Source organism: Chiloscyllium punctatum, chromosome 15, assembly GCF_047496795.1.
Source record: "Chiloscyllium punctatum isolate Juve2018m chromosome 15, sChiPun1.3, whole genome shotgun sequence".
Taxonomy (NCBI): Eukaryota; Metazoa; Chordata; class Chondrichthyes; order Orectolobiformes; family Hemiscylliidae; genus Chiloscyllium; species Chiloscyllium punctatum.
In genome coordinates this window covers 51,155,982-51,172,386 of record NC_092753.1, presented here as the reverse complement: position 1 = coordinate 51,172,386, position 16,405 = coordinate 51,155,982, and the positions used below count along the sequence as shown (strand labels likewise).

The window sequence follows — 16,405 nt, the reverse complement described above, 5'->3', positions numbered from 1 at the left end:
TTTTTGTGAAACTGCATTTCAAAGTATTCTCTATTATTGTTAAATCAATTGATCCAGAGATACTCAAAATTTGTTAAGTGTTGTGACTAATAGGTCATGTGACTAATTGAGGATCTAGGTATGCCTATTTAATTTTACATTAGTAAATGAGAAAAGGTTAATAAAACACTATGGTTGGGCATTTTGTGACATTCATGGATCATTGACGTAAGAATGATCTGAACACCTTGGGCTGAATTTTTCCCTGTTTCCTGAATGACATGGATAACGGAGTCAATTGCGGAAATATGGCAAGATTGGAAAAATGTGGTCCCGATGTCGAGAAAAAATAAATTTGATTTTACTCCTAAGGTTTGAAAGATGTGATGATGTTCTTGCTAGTCAGCAGCAAGATGCCAATTTTCTTGGATTTGCATCTCATTAGGACCTTATATCACCTCACTTTTATGCAGTAGGCTATTCTCTTCAATGCTTCCTCCTCAAAGTCTTCATCTGCAGTCTCCAACATCTCGGATATGCTCCATGTTGCATTGATTTTCTGTGTCCCTTATCCAAAGAGGACAGTGCATTTTAGTGCTGTCTCATTTCGGCTTGGATGGTCACAGCATCTCTGCCTTTTTGCGCTTTGCTGCCTCATTCCAACATGCAGGCTTACAGCACTTCTGTCTTGTCTTGTCATTTAGTGCAGACACAAAGGCAGACATTTTGTTATTGTCATGATTGGTCAGTCAAACAGGTTATTGTGTTGGTGTATGGCATTGTGACATTGTCACATCTATAGCATGTGCCAGCAGGTTATATTCAACTAGGAGAAAGTGAGAACTGCAGATGCTGGAGATCAGAGTCAAAAAGTGCAGCACAGGAAAAGCTTGGCTGGTCAGGCAGCATCCGAGGAGCAGGAGAATCGACGTTTTTAGCATAAATTCTTCATCATTCCTTGGATGCTGTCTGACTGGCTGTGCTTTTCTAGCGCTGCCCTTTTTGACCCAGCAGGTTATATGGCATATGTACTGCATACGCTTCAGCCAAATAGCCATGTCTGAAAATCTCAGAGGAGTAGTCTTTGGTCAAGTCAAGGGGGACTGTAATCAGTCAGGGAGTGTCACCAGTCAGAGAAGGGTGGTGTGCTGTCTCAGTCTAGGGGCTTGGACATAGTCATTTGGCTGTTTGAGTGTGCCATATCACTGCATTCTAGGTGAGGGTCATGGTAATCGCAGGCCCAGTGCAATCAGTTCAGGGATTAGCGGTAAGCCAGTTGGGATCTGCCCAAATATCAGGTCATTTATTAGTCAATGTTGTCATTCCAAATGTGTCAGGAGGTGGGCCAAGGTCAGTCCTGGGGGTCTGCTCACTAAAAGTTAAGAGGGGTTATCAGGGCTACTACTGTCGTAAAGAAGTTAGGAAAATAACTTGAGTTTGGAGGCAGCATGCTGTGATGCTGAGGGGACAATAATGTGAAGGGAGGCAATTCAACAAAAATAGGGTGGAGACGAATAGTACCTTGAAGGCAAAAATTGAAAATGCTGGAATCACTCAGTAGGTCTAACAGTATCTGTTTCGAATCGAGTGACTGAAATCAGTTAGGAAATGGTAGTTATCTCATGAAAGGGGTGGGGTTGGGGGAGAAGTGCTGGTGTTGGGAGGGAAAGGAATGCGTGGAGTAGATGGCGATGGTACCCAGAGAGAGTTGGGAGGAGAAAAGGAGGCAGACAAAGGGACTGTTGATGATAAGCTGGGAGTGAGATAAATGTTGAATGGCTCATAAAAGGAGTGTGAATAATTAAAATGTGTTGGTATGCTGGGAGTCACTTATATAGTCAAGAATGTGGTGCTGGAAAAGCACAGCAGGTTAGGCAGCACCCGAGGATCAGGACCTCCTTGGATGCTGCCTAACCTGCTGTGCCTCTCCCGCACCACTCTCTCGACTCTGATCTCCACCATCTGGAGTCCTCACTTTCTCCAGCCACTTATATAGGACAGAACTTGGGTGTTTGGGGTTGGGTAACGAATGTGGAGGAAAGTGTTCACACCCCGAAATTGTTAAATTCAGTGTTCAATCCTAAAGGTTGTAAAGTACAAAGTTTACATTTGTTTATCTATTATTTCACAGTTGGGATTTTATGTGTGATTATTACAATATGACACAGCTTAATGCTTCAGTCTGAATTGTAAAGGCCTGAACAGCCTAATTAAACACAGTAAGGTTTGACATTATTGGCGCCATCTTAATGCCCATATGTGTGAAGTTTGCACATTCTCTCCGTGTCTGCTTGGGTTTCCTATGGGTGTTCCGGATTCCTCCCACAGTCCAAAGATGTGCAGGTTAGGTGAATTGGCCGTGTTAAATTGCCCGTAGTGTTAGGTGGATTAGTCAGCAGTAAATGTAGGGGGGGTGGGTTGCTTTTCGGAGGGTCGGTGTGGACTTGTTGGGCCAAAGGGCCTGTTTCCACACTGTAGGGAATCTAATCTAATCATATAATTTATTTACAAGAAACCCACTTGAAAAATATAGGTAGTCCTAAGTTGAAATGAGGTTGGATTGGACAAGTGTATTTTTCCTCCTTTTCTAGCAGAACTAAAGGAGTTGGTATTCTTTTACATAAATGTATTCCTTTTGTCGAAGCTGAAACTACCTCTGATTCTTTTTGCAGATTTATTATTATTACTGGGCATTGATGTAATCTTGGCTAATGTTTATGCTCCCAATTGGGACGATGAGGCTTTTTCCAGATGGTTCCTTTCAACATTACCAGATTTATCTTCACACCAGTTAATCTTGGGAGGCGATTTTAACTTTGGTTGAATCCTCACTTAGACCTCTGTTCTTCCTCTGTTCCAAGTGCCCAGTTCCAAATCTGCTAATATACTTAAGACCAATATGGTGGAGTTTAATGTTGTTGACCCGTAGCGGTTCTTTAATTCCTCTAAAATGGAACTTTTTTTTTGCATGTCCGCCACAGTTTTACATGTATTGATTTTTTTCTTGGTGGATGATGGACTGCTCGCATCCATGTCTGATTGCAAATATGATTCAATTTTTTTATTAGACCATGCATCTGTCTCTATGAATGTCTCTGAAACTTTCAGAAGTTTCTTAATACATGCCCACCTTGGCGTCTCAATACATGCTTAGAGGAAGATTTTGTTAATTTTGTCTTTCAGTGGGTAGACTTTTTAAAAAATTTAACAAAATTCCAGACATTACAGCTTCCTTGCTGTGGGAAACCATGTAGGCATTCATCAGGGGTGAAATAATTTCTTATGCAGCACATAAGAATAGACTTAGGAAGGACAAATTTGGCAATGGCTGTCTCAGTTAGACTCTATGCAATTTCTAAGTCTTCAGAAGTATATCAAGAACGCATATGCCTACAGGCAGAGTATGATGTTGTAATGTCACAATACACCACCAAGTTTTTACTTCGCTCCAGATCTAAATTTTATGAACAAGGAAAGAGAACTATTAAATTGTTGGCACATCAATATCCTCATCTCAATTAATCCCACCAATTAAGGCTAATTCAGGTGTCATATCATACCCATTAGAAATCAACAAGACTTTTAACGAATTTTACATTTCACTGTATTCATCTGCATGTTCTTCTGGTACAGCAGATTTTGATACCTTTTTTTTAATAAGATTAAAGTTCCTACTATTGATCAAAATGTGGCAAAAGGAATTGGAGCAACCAATCACAGCAATAGAACTTGAGGCTGCGGCTAGATCACTGCAAAGTGGCAAAGGTCCTGGACTCTATGGTTTTCTGGCTGAGTTTTATAAAACATTTTGGAAAAGGCTGCTTTTAAAGAAAGGCAAATATCCCTTACTGTGTGGTTCATAGTGTCCTATAAGTCTGCTAAATATTGACTTTAAATTATTGTCAAAGCTATTGGTCCGACGTTTGGAAACCGTCCTTCTATCTCTCATATCCTTGGGTCAAACTGGATTTGTTTGTAACAGGCACTCCTTTTTTAAAATCTTTGGCAGGTCTTTAATGTTGTTTACAATTCTTCCCCATCCACTCTCCCTGAGGCTTTGATATCTTTCGATGCTGAAAAACTCTTTGATAGAGTGAAATGGAATTATTTTGTTTTTCATTTTGGAGAAATTTGGCTTTGGGCAAAATTTATTTCTTGGATCAAACTACTCTATGCATCACCACAGGCCTCTGTTAGGACCAATAGCATGAATTCTGATTGTTTCTACCTTTATCGTTCCTCTAGATGTGGTTGTCCTTTGAGTCCACTGCTGTTAGCCATTGTAATTGAACCCCTTTCTATTGCTCTATGATCTCATCCTGATTTCTCTGGCAGTACTAGAAATGGTGTGGAGTTGAAGATTGCCCTTTATGCAGATGACTTTTTGCTATTCGTCTCAAACTTATCTCTGTCCATTCCCATTGCACTTTCAGTTTTAGAATTTTTCAGTAAGAGTTCTGGGTATAAATTGAATTTTAGCAAAAGTGAGATATTTGCTATCAATAGGCCTGCCAGGGAATACCCACTAGATAATTTACCATTTAAGATTGCCAACTCTGGTTTTGTTTATCTTGGTGTACACATGGCAGATGCACAGGAAAAAGTTTGTACCTTACTGGTACAAATTAAACAAGACTCAAAGGATAGTCTCTCCTTAAATAAGGGACAAAGGGTCAGTTAGGCTCGAAACGTCAGCTCTTTTCTCTCCTTACAGATGGTACCAGACCTGCTGAGATTTTCCAGCATTTTCTCTTTTAGTCTCTCCTTAATTTGTCTGTTGCTACTAGAATTAATTCCATTAAAACAAATATTTTTCTACTATTTTCTTATTTATTTCAATGCATACCAATTTTTCTCCCTCTTTCCTTTTTCCATAAAGTAGATAGTCTAATTCTTGAATTTATTTGGAATACAAAAACTCCTAGGTTACGAAAACAGTTGTTAGAGAGGCCTACAATACTAGGTGGAATGGTGCTGCCAAATGTTTTCTTTTATTGTTGGGCAGCAAACATTAGAAATTTTGAACATTTGGCTCCACTATGAGAACTTTGATGCTCTCTGAATTTGGTTGATTATTGAAGCAACTTCCACCCACCCAGTAACATTGAAGGCTTTATTGTCTTCTTTCTTCAACCTCTGTTTGCACAAACAATGTGATTGTTTTATCCTATCTTAAAATTCTGTTTCCATTTAGACGCCACTTTGGCTTTCAGTCATGTTCTACTCAGGTGCCATGGGTGGCAAATCATATTTTTCCCCCATCTTTAGTGAACAGTGCCTTTTCTGGTTGGGCTAAGTTAAGAATAAATCCTGTGAAAGATTTATATGTTGATGGCGTTTTACGTCTTTTCAACAATTGGTTAATAAGTTTTCACTTCCTAAAAACCACTTAAAGTCATAGAGATGTACAGCATGGAAACAGACCCTTCGATCCAACCCGTCCATGCCAACCAGATATCCCAACTCAATCTAGTTCCACCTGCCAGCACCCAGCCCATGTCCCTCCAAACCCTTCCTATTCATATACCCATCCAAATGCCTCTTAAATGCTGTAATTGTACCAGTCTCCACCACTTCTTCTGGCAGCTCATTCCATACACGTACAACCCTCTGTGTGAAAAAGTTGCCCCGTAGGTCTCTTTTATATCTTTCCCCTCTCACCCTAAACCTATGCCCTCTAGTTCTGGACTCCCTGACCCCAGGGAAAAGACTTTGCCTATTTACCCTTTCCATGCCCCTCATAATTTTGTAAACCACTATAAGGTCACCCCTCAGCTTCCGACACTCCAGGGAAAACAGCCCTAGCCTGTTCAGCCTCTCTCTCTATTGTTCAAATCCTCCAACCCTGGCAACATCCTTATAAATCTTTTCTGAACCCTTTCAAGTTTCACAAGATCATTCTGATAGGAAGGAAACCAGAATTGCACGCAATATTCCAACAGTGGCCTAACCAATGTCCTGTACAGCCGCAACATGATTCATGGCTCAGGGATGGGCAGGATTGGCATCTTAATGTTCCAGGACACAAATACGACAGGAAGGAGAGAAAGGGAGGCGAGAGAGGAGGTGGGGGGTGTGGGTGGCATTTTTGATAAGGAATAGCATTACAGCTGTGCTGAGGGAGGATATTCCCGGAAATACATCCAGGGAAGTTATTTGGGTGGACCAGAAATAAGAAAGGGATGATAACCTTATTGGGATTGTATTATAGACTCCCTAATAGAGGGAAATTGAGAAACACTTTTTTTAGTTACCCCTAAGTTCGTAGTTTTGTTTGTAGTTCATTTCAGGTTTTCCCCACCCTTCATAATGATTCTGATTTTAACATCTTTCTATAAGTGCTTTCTTCATTAAAGGGGGCTATTTCAGCTATTTATTCAAACATGCATAAAGTATGCTCAGACTCTGTTGATTCTATGCTATCTGGGAGGGAGATCTGGAAAAGATAATTCTGGGTGATGTGTGGGATGAGATTTTGCAAAGGATGCATAGATCTTCTATCTGTGCAAAAATGGTTTTATTCAATGCAAGATTCTACACCACGCCCACTTCACCAAAGCTCGACTTGCAAAAATATTTGAGGAAGTGTCACTGTCCTGTGATCGGTGTCAACAAACCTCAGCAAATTATATGCACATTTTCTGGCATTACCCTTCATTAGGTAGATATTGGACTGATATCATTGACATCTTATCTAAGGTATTTGGCAAAAATCTTACTCCTAATGCTTTGTTTGGGGTGTCATCCTCTTTGCCTAACCTTTCTTCCTCTAAAAAAGACATGAGAGCATTCACTATCCTATTGGCCAGAGGATTGGTATTGTTAAAATGGAAATCCCTAATTCTGCCTATTCATACACACTGGGTTAGAGATGTGCTATACTTAAATTAGAATAGATTAATCTTAGATGGCTCCTCTAGCAAATTTACAAAAATTGGGAATCCTCTTCTTTCATATGTTAAGGGTGTTGACTTTTTAACTGTTCCAGACTGAGTTATCTTCTGTTGTAGCAATTTTTTTTCTTTTGCTAATGCATTTATCTTACTGCTAGTTTAAGTTATTATGAGTTTTGTACTTTGTATATGTATATATTTATTAGGGTGGTTAGTTTTTTTGTATTTTGGGTGAGATATATGCTGTGGGGAAGGCGATTGTGGATTTGCTTACAGTTGTTTATTGCTTGTTCTGCTGTCATTTTTTGGAGAAAAATCAATAAAAATGAAAAAAGAGGAGAAGCAGACAGAGGGACTGTTGATGATAAGCTGGGAGTGAGATAAATGTTGAATGGGGAATAAAGGGATTGTGAATAGTTGAAATGTGTAGGCTATGCTTGGAGCCACTTATATAGAACAGGACTTGAGTGCTCGGGTTGGGTAACGAATGTGGAGGAAGGTGTTCATGCCTGAAATTGTTAAATTAAGTGTTCAGTCCTGAGGGTTGTAAAGTACCAAGATGAAATGAGATATTGTTCCTCCACTTCCGTTGAGCTGAGACAGAAGTATTACCATGGGAACCTTATGTGTTGAAGTGGCAGCCACCTGGAAGCTTGGGGTCATTTTTATGGACAGAGTGGAGTTGTTCTGCAGATTGGTCACCCACTATGTGTTTTATCTCCTTGGTGTCGAGGAGACCATTTTGTGAGCAGCAAATTCAGTAGACTAAGTTGAATGAAGTACAGGTAAATTGCTGCTTCACATGGCGTTGGATATCGAGGAGGCAGGAGGGAAACAGGTAGGTATTACACTTTCTGCAACTGCATGTGAAGGTGCCATGGGAGTGTGAGGAAATGTTTGGAGTGAAGGAGGAGTTGACAGGGGAGGGAGGGGAATATCTGTCTGGTTGTGGTATCTGCTGGAGGTAGCAGAAATACTGGCTGATTATCCTTTGGATGTGGAGGCTGATTGGGATGGAAAGTGAGGGCAAGGAGGACTCTTGTTGTGTGAGGAAAGGGATGAAGGCAGAAGTGCAGGAGTGGTCAGACATGATTGAGGACGTGTCAGCTAAGGTAGTGGGGAATCATTGGTTGAGGACAAAGATGGACATGTCTGAGGCCCCCCTGTGGAAGGTGTCATTATCAGAACAGATGTGACAGAGATAGAAAAGTTTGGAGAATGGATTGGAATCTTAGAAGAAGCAGGATGCGAGGATGTATAATCAAGGTAGTTGTGGGAGTCAGTAATACATATTGATGGCCAGTCTATTCCCAGAAATGGAAATAAGAGATGTAAAGGAGGGAAGGGAGGAGTCAGATAGACCAGGTGAAGATGAGAGAAAGATGGAAATTGGGAGCAAAATTTATATTTTTTTCCAGTTCTAAACAATGCAGCACCAATGTTGTGGAGAAGAGTCAGGACTGGAACAAGGAATATTCCATATATCCAAAAAGAGACTAGTGCCCATGGGTACTCATGGCCACATTGACCTGAAGGAAGTAAGAGGGGTTAAAGGAGAAATTCTTTAAAAATAATAACAAACTTATCCAAGCAGAGTAGCATGGTGGTGGATGGGTATGGTTCACACTGCCTTTCAAGGAATAAACAGAGAGCCCTCAAACCATTCTGATCGGGGAATGGATGTGTACAGTGTTTGCATGTCATGGTGAAGAGGAGACAACTGGTGCCAGCAAACTGAAGGTTTTGAAACCAAAATTCAGTGTCTGAAGAATCGAGGATGTAAGTGAGAAGAGACTGGGCAGGAGGAGAAAAGAAATCAAGTCAAGAAAGGAAGAAATAAGTTCTGCAGGAGAAGATTGAGGCACCTCATTTGTCTGGTCAGTCCTGTTTGTAGATCTTAGGAGGAAGGTAGAACAGGCTGTACAGGATTGTGGGACCATGAGGTGGGAAGATGTGGAGCAGAGATGTGATGAGGTTTATAATAGTCATGGAAACAATAGCAGCTTGATGCTTATTGGTGAGGTTATTGTCCAGGTGACGATTACAAAATCAGGGTTGGATCTAGGAACCCAAACTGTAGTCAGTTCAGAGGGAAATAGGTTAAAATGAGTGAGGGGAGCAGAGAAATTAAGGTGACTGATGTCACGTTCACAGTTCTTGATGAACAAGTCAAATGTAAGTAAGACACCAGAGTGAGTGTGTTGGAGGCAGGTGAAAGAATCTGTGGGATCTTTAGATGACTCTAATCCAAAAACATGGGCACAGAAGCAAAGGTAACGGAAGTAGAAATCGACATCATTTCATGCCCAAAATTCATTGAGATGGAGGCGTTTAGGGATAAAACTAAGTTGTCTACTGAGTACAGACTGTTTCGTAGACGGTCAGAAAGTATGGTAAATACTTGACGAGATGAGGTTAGAAGAAGGAATGGAGTCAGATGGAAGGAGGTGCCTCAGTTGTTGCAACCTATATTCCTTAATACCTGAAAGAAAGAAAAAGTATTTTGTTAAAATGTCAAAAAAGCTGAAGAGTGAAATAGAGCTGAGGTGCAGAGCAGCTTGGAGATAGCATGAGGCAGTGCTGATGGAGCGCGAGTTTGAACATGTGCATGTATTCGTCATTATGGTGTCCAGGATGTAGTGACAGCAATTGTACAATGAGCAAGCTCATTGTACATCATGGTGATACCTGTGATCCTAATTGGATTCAAAACAAGAAGGATGAAACTTCAGTTTGGGATAAGTCTGAGCCTTGACGCAGTCACTAAGGAATGAGATGTGTCTGTGAAAGAGAATTTTCGAAAATAATATTTTTTAAAAATTCAGAAGGAAGGCAAAAATAATGATAGTGAACTAGAGGAATGATTCAAATGAAAATCCTGTCAAGGAGGACATTGGTTATTGTGGGAGGGGTTTATCATTTAACAGTCACCACTACCCTGGCTTTATTAGGGGCCAGTGCAGCATTATGGTTGCATGGCTAAGCTACAGGGCTAGGGCTCAGAGTAATGTTGGGAGATGAAAATGTAAATGGACAAATTGTGTGAGAATATGTGGAAATTTAGAACTAGCGGGATTGATATGGAGTACAAGGAAGAAAAGAATGTGAAGGTTTTGTGGCAGCTTCTAGATTATCAGGCAAAGCACAAACTGTTAACCCAAATCTCAAAAGTGGAAATTGCTGGGACCAATCTGAAGTAGGTGAAAAAAGTGGTTATTTTCTGTCTAAGTATGTGGCTGTACTTGTGGGTGGTGTGAGGCTCTTCACAGGGCAATTTCATTAATGAAGCATGTACACAGTAAAGGTAAAGTCATCATAGTCCTACCAGCCCAGAACTACCCTCTGCAGCCTGGCTCATGACTCCATAATGCAATCCCCTGACTGAGGCTGAGCATAGATAAAATGCTCGAGGAGAAAGTGAGGACTGCAGACGCTGGAGATCAGAGCTGAAAATGTGTTGCTGGAAAAGCGCAGCAGGTAAGGCAGCATCCAAGGAACAGGAGAATCGACGTTTTGGGTATAAGCCCTTCTTCAGGAATCATAGATAAAATGCTGCTCATTCTTCCACCAGGGCCATCATGGAGCAGACAATAGAAGTTTCAAGATAACGTTTCAATACTTTGATCAGTCTGGCTTTGTGGTATAGCCCAGGCAGAGTTTACTGTTTTGCTGTGCCCTGTGCAATGGCAGCAGGCAAAGAGGGACTGTGATGAATGCAGAAGAACTGAAAGAGCAACAACAGCCTTTTAAGGAAGAAGATTAGGACATTGAGCATTTTTGCATTGGTTGAATAAGTGGGTTGTTTGATTAAATAGTGTGTGATAAGATTAGAAACACCAACTTCAGGACTGTGGAAAAATGTTTATATGGAAAAAGGAGCAGATTCGGACAGTTCAATCAATTAAATAAATTATTAGAAGTCAGTATGAAGAAAGCAAATAGATCCAATAATAAACAGCTTGAACGGGGCTAGTATGGTACATTGTAACATTTAGTCATCTTCTCAGTGAAGAACGAAGGTGTTTCTCGTCTGCTTTATTTTTATAAATTTTCCAGCAATCACTGTTGAAGTCAAAGCACTGCTTACAGTTTGAATTTCTAGAAGCTCAAATGCAATAGCCTATATGCTAAATTCAGTCTATTACTTCAAACTTTGGTGAAGGAGAAGGACTGACAATGTTTACAGTGAATGATGATCACTGTGAATAGTGATTACTGTTAGTTATAGAACTGTACATATTAAGTGCATTTAATTGTATGCTATAGTGCGTTTTTTTTTAAACTAGTAGAGGCAGCTCAGTCAGATGAGGCAATTCATAAACTTTCAATTGAGCATGCTGGTTACCTGCTTGAGAAAAACAGTGGCAGATGAAATTTAATACTGATAAATATCACACATAGCATGGATAAATAGAAAATTATTGTTGAATTGATTAAGGATGAATTTGAAAAAGACCTAGTGCTAACATGTCATAATAAAGCCAAACAACAACCAAAAACAAAACAAAGCCAAACAACCAAAAAAAATCAATCGAATGTAAGATCACATGTTTAAAACAGCAGAATATAAACAAGATGAAAAGTCAATATCACTTCCATAGTGTTCTGGCAGAATACATCTTGAATGTGTGAAATTCTGGTATAGCTTTGGAGGAAGTAGGGGGAAGAGCCATGAAACTAATTCCTATTTTTAGAGATCACAGTTGTACTAAAGAATTAAGTATTTTTCAGTCCTTTTAAAGGTTATCTTCTAGAGGTATGTGCAATATAAAAATGGAAACAATATGGAAAAGAAACATCCAGAAAATTATTGAAGTTATAAAAGTAGGACAAGGTTCAAATTTGTAACATGGCAAATTTAGGATTGATGCCAGCAAAGAGGAGGCATGTAAAAGTTAACTAGGTACTGTAATGAGGTGATGAACTAGCAGGTCTCTTTCATTGTTTTAATTATTTTTAAGTCTTCAGAAAACCACAAATATCCATTGCCAAAATGTAACTTCCAACCTTTAATTACAGAGCTTTAGTACAGTGCTTGTCCATATCTTTGAGTTGTTTGCAACTCCTTATTCCAATGCAGCAATCCGTTATGTTGCCCGTCCTGTAATATAAAATCACAACTTGTAACGTTAATAGATCTTGAGGGCAGTTATGATAATATGTTCTAATTGTTACATTTAGTTCAGCACACAAATGAAATTTAAAATGTTTGCAATATTTCAATGTATTAGATATTATTTTTTAATTTCCCATGCTGTATTAGTGACCTTGACTGTGTCATTGGCCTGTTGATGAGACATAATTACTGTGTGTTAACTTGTTTTACTTTCTTTCTCAGCTGGAAAACTGCCTAAACTCAGTGATCAGATCAAATTAAGATTTAAAGACCATACTATGATTTTGGTGGAACTTGATCAAGAAAGGACGGTTAGTACAAACAATAATGAAGAATCTGACTGTTTAAGTGACATTCTCTCTAAATTGACTTTGACGACTGAAAATACTCTAAGTCTTGCAATATAAGTTCTGGTACCAAGGAGTGGAAATGCCATTGAGACTTTAAATGCCACCCAGAAGGCAGTGAAGTCAGTTTGGCTAATATTTTGTCTTTGCGATGAAATGTATGAAATGTAACATACTCTATTCCAGTAGCAGAGTGAATAATATCTTTTGGTAGTTATTGATTATATGATTTGTTATGCCTCGTTCAAAATACATCACCTGTTTTATGTCATATGTTATATTATAAACATATTCAGTATCTGTCTACTCTTGCCAGAGATTGAACGGAAGTTATTGTTGTATAAATATTTTCAAATAATATCTTTAATTTAAAAATATTTTCTGTGGTGTTTTACATTAATTTTTGGCGAATTTAATTATAATTTTCCGGAATCTCTCAAAACATTCAAGATGTGTTCTGCCAGAACACTATAGAAGTGATATTGACTTTTCTTTTTGTTTATAATCTGCTGTTTTAAATATGTGATCTTACATTCTGTTGACTTTTGTGGTTGTTGTTTGGCTTTATTTATGACATGTTAGCACTAGGTCTTTTTCAAATTCATCCTATATAAAAAAATGTACATTTGCAGCTTGGTTGCTATATTGTTACACTGACGTTCTATATTATGAAGTAATTGAACATCTGTGAATCAAATTGTGAGATGTGGTCTTTGGGAAAAGTTTTAGATGTTATGGTTAGAATCTTCCTAGCCCCTGAATGACTTTGGCACTAGCAGATCAGTTGGGAAAATATGGTAAGTTCATGCAGAAATGAGGTTCATGGTGTCAAAAAATCCCATTCTATAATCAAGTTTTGTATAGTGAGATGAGAATCTCCTTGGTAAGCAGTGAGAAGCCTATTTGCACATGCTTACGTGCCACTCGTACCTCACATAATTGATGTGCAGTTTCCAATTCTTTACGTTGAGATTAACATCGGATGCGTATCAGCTTCACTACATCATTGTGGCAGAGCTCTGACTCATTTACAATTCTACACTTCAGTGCTACACTTTGGGAGCCCATTGTGATGCTTCTGTTTGGACTTTGTACACAGGGAAAGGCACCCAACTAATTGAATCAGGATACATATTGGGCTCCTCACTTTCTTCGTTCCCACTCACTGTGGGTACTTGGATGCTGTTAACATTTCTGCCTTGCCTTGCCTTGAGTTTTGAGCGTTGTCCCCTCTTCCACTGTTTAAAAGCTTACAGTTCAGATTTGCCTTTTAGCACAGGCACAAAACCAGGCAGCTTCTGAATTATCACCTGTGTTCAGTCAAGGGGATGGACATGTTGCTGTATGCTACTGTGATATGTCAGTGTCACACATACACCATGTATAAGCAGCTTATGTGACAAACATACTACTTTCACTTCAATCAAATGACATATCTCAAAAGTCTAAAGGGAGTAATCCTCAGTCAGGCCAAGAGAGACAGCATTCAGTTCAGGGTTCGGCATCGTAAATTAAGGGTATTGTCTTGCATTAGTCCAGGGACTTCTGAGATGGTCTGTCAATTGCTTAGGGCAATCAGGGATCTGACAGGGAAGATGACCAAGAAAGGAATTTGAAGATTTGGGGCATCACCTTGACTAAACTTGTGACTCATTTTGTGAGCAGAACTGTGGTTTCCTTCTGTTGTCCAAAGAGCAAGTATGTAATGCAAATGAAAATGGCTGCCACCATATCTGGGGTGGAAAGACTAAGTGATTCATTCTTCGAGGGAAGATTTGGTCCACTATTGTATGACCTGAGACCCGTCAAAGGGCGATAGCATCAAACAGACTCCTACACAGGTGAAGAATACCTATGCTGTAAGTGCACTTTATGCATTTAACTAACATTTAACATGTTTACTAAATATAAGGTAGAAGACAGAGGGTGGTGGTGGAGGGTTGTTTTTCAGGCTGGAGGCCTGTGACCAGTACCAGTGGAGTACCACAAGGATCATTGCTGGTTCCTCTACTTTTCATCATTTTACATAAGTGATTTGGATGTGAGCATAAGAGGTATAGTTAGTAAGTTTGCAGATGACACCAAAATTGGGGGTGTATTGGACAGCGAAGAGGGTTACCTCAGATTACAACAGGTTCTTGACTAGATGGGCCATTGGGCTGAGAAGTGGCAGATGGAGTTTAATTCAGATAATTGCGAGGTGCTGCATTTTGGGAAAGCAAATCTTAGCAGGACTTATACACTTAATAGTAAGATCCTAGGGAGTGTTGTTGAGCAAAGAGACCTTGGAATGCAGGTTCATAGCTCCTTGAAAGTGGAGTCGCAGGTAGATAGGATAGTGAAGGTGGCGTTGGTATGCTTTCCTTTATTGGTCAGAGTATTGAGTACAGGAGTTGGGAGGTCACGTGGCGGCTGTACAGGATATTGGTTAAGCCACTGTTGGAATTTTGCGTGCAATTCTGGTCGTCTTTCTATCAGAAAGATGTTGTGAAACTTGAAAGGGTTCAGAAAAGATTTACAAGGATGTTGCCAGGCTTGGAGGATTTGAACTATAGGGAGATGCTGAACAGGTTGCGGCTGTTTTCCCTGGAACATTGGAGGCTGAGGGGTGACCTTATAGAGGTTTATAAAATCATGAGGGGCATGGATAGGATAAATAGACAAAGTCTTTTCCCTGGGGTGTGGGAGTCCAGAACTAGAGGGCATAGGTTTAGGGTGTGAGGGGAAAGATATGAAAGGGACCTATGGGGCAACTTCTTCACGCAGAGGGTGATACATGTATGGAATGAGCTGCCAGAGGGTGTGGTGGAGGCTGGTACAATTGCAACATTTAAGAGACATTTAGATCAGTATATGAATAGGAAGGGTTTGAAAGGATATGGGCCAGGTGCTGGCAGGTGGGACTAGATTGAGTTGGGATATCTGGTCGGCATGGATGGGTTGGACCGAAGGGTCTGTTTTCGTGCTGTACATCTCTATGACTCTACGAAAGATATTATTAAGTTGGTGAGGGTTCAGAAGAGATTTACCAGGATGTTGCTGGTTATGGAAGATTTGAGTTAGGCTGGATAGGCTGGGGCATTTTTCACTAGAGCATAGGAGGTTGATAGGTGACTTGATAGAAGTTTATAAAATAATGAAAAGTATTGTTAGAGTTAATGATAGTTGACTTTTCCCTAGGATGGGGAATTTCAGGACTAGGGAGCACATTTTCAAGGTGAGAGATTTAAAAAAGACATGTGAGGCAAATTATTTTTACAGTGAGGGTGGATCGAGTCTGGAATGAACTTCCTGAGGAAGTGATGGATTTGTGTACTGTTATGAATGTGTAGGTGTATACTGTACTTTTGAGAGAGAAGAAGCTGGCAAGGACTGACTAAAAGCAAAATGTGTGCTGAACAATTAAAAAATTTAACATTTGGTTGAAACAAATAGATGGTGTTGCATTCCCATGGGACAAAAACAAATTCAAATTCAGCCAATCAGTTTAAATTATGTCCCAGAGACCAAAATCCAATTGAATTTTACTGTTTGGGATGACATCAAACCAATGAAATGATCCAATGTTTTGGGGTATAAAATGGGACATTTTGAACAGTCAGGGGGAGAGCTGCAAAGAGCACCAACATGTACAGACTGTTCGCTGAATAGCTGTCTAAAAGGTACCAGTCCGTAAGAAAAGTTGTGCAGCAGAAGACCGAAGAAAAGACGACCCAGGAAAATACAGAGGAAAATCTATGGAGAAAAATCTACTAAGGGGAATCAACAAAGCTGGCTGGTTTTGAAACATGATTATTTTTTCTGTAAATCTTAATTGGGGTTTTTAAAAAATTTGACCAGTATTGTAGAATGGCAAGTAAAGGATAAGTTTAAGAGAAAGGAGTTGTAAATAGCTGTTGTTTTAATGTTCTCTGTTGGACTTAAAGAATAAAATTGTTAATTTTTATTTTAAATAGTGATATCTGGGATTGTTCTTTGCTTCTTGAAATTTAACAGATTGTGGTGTGAGGTGAGTTTCTCTGTGTGTCGGGTCTAAACTGGCAGCGGGGTTTACCCCGCTGCTGTAATAG

At 39.7% G+C, this 16,405-nt stretch overlaps 1 protein-coding gene across 6 annotated transcripts in view; it reads left to right on the top strand.

Annotated features, from left to right (window-relative positions):
• The window catches only part of riox2 (ribosomal oxygenase 2), a 73,585-nt gene that overhangs the window by 23,029 nt on the left and 34,151 nt on the right, over positions 1-16,405 (top strand). For all 6 annotated transcript variants that reach the window (XM_072585093.1, XM_072585088.1, XM_072585094.1 and 3 more), the window contains exon 8: positions 12,211-12,299. In XM_072585093.1, coding sequence (XP_072441194.1) covers positions 12,211-12,299 — 89 coding nt within the window. The remainder of the gene's footprint in view (positions 1-12,210; positions 12,300-16,405) is intronic.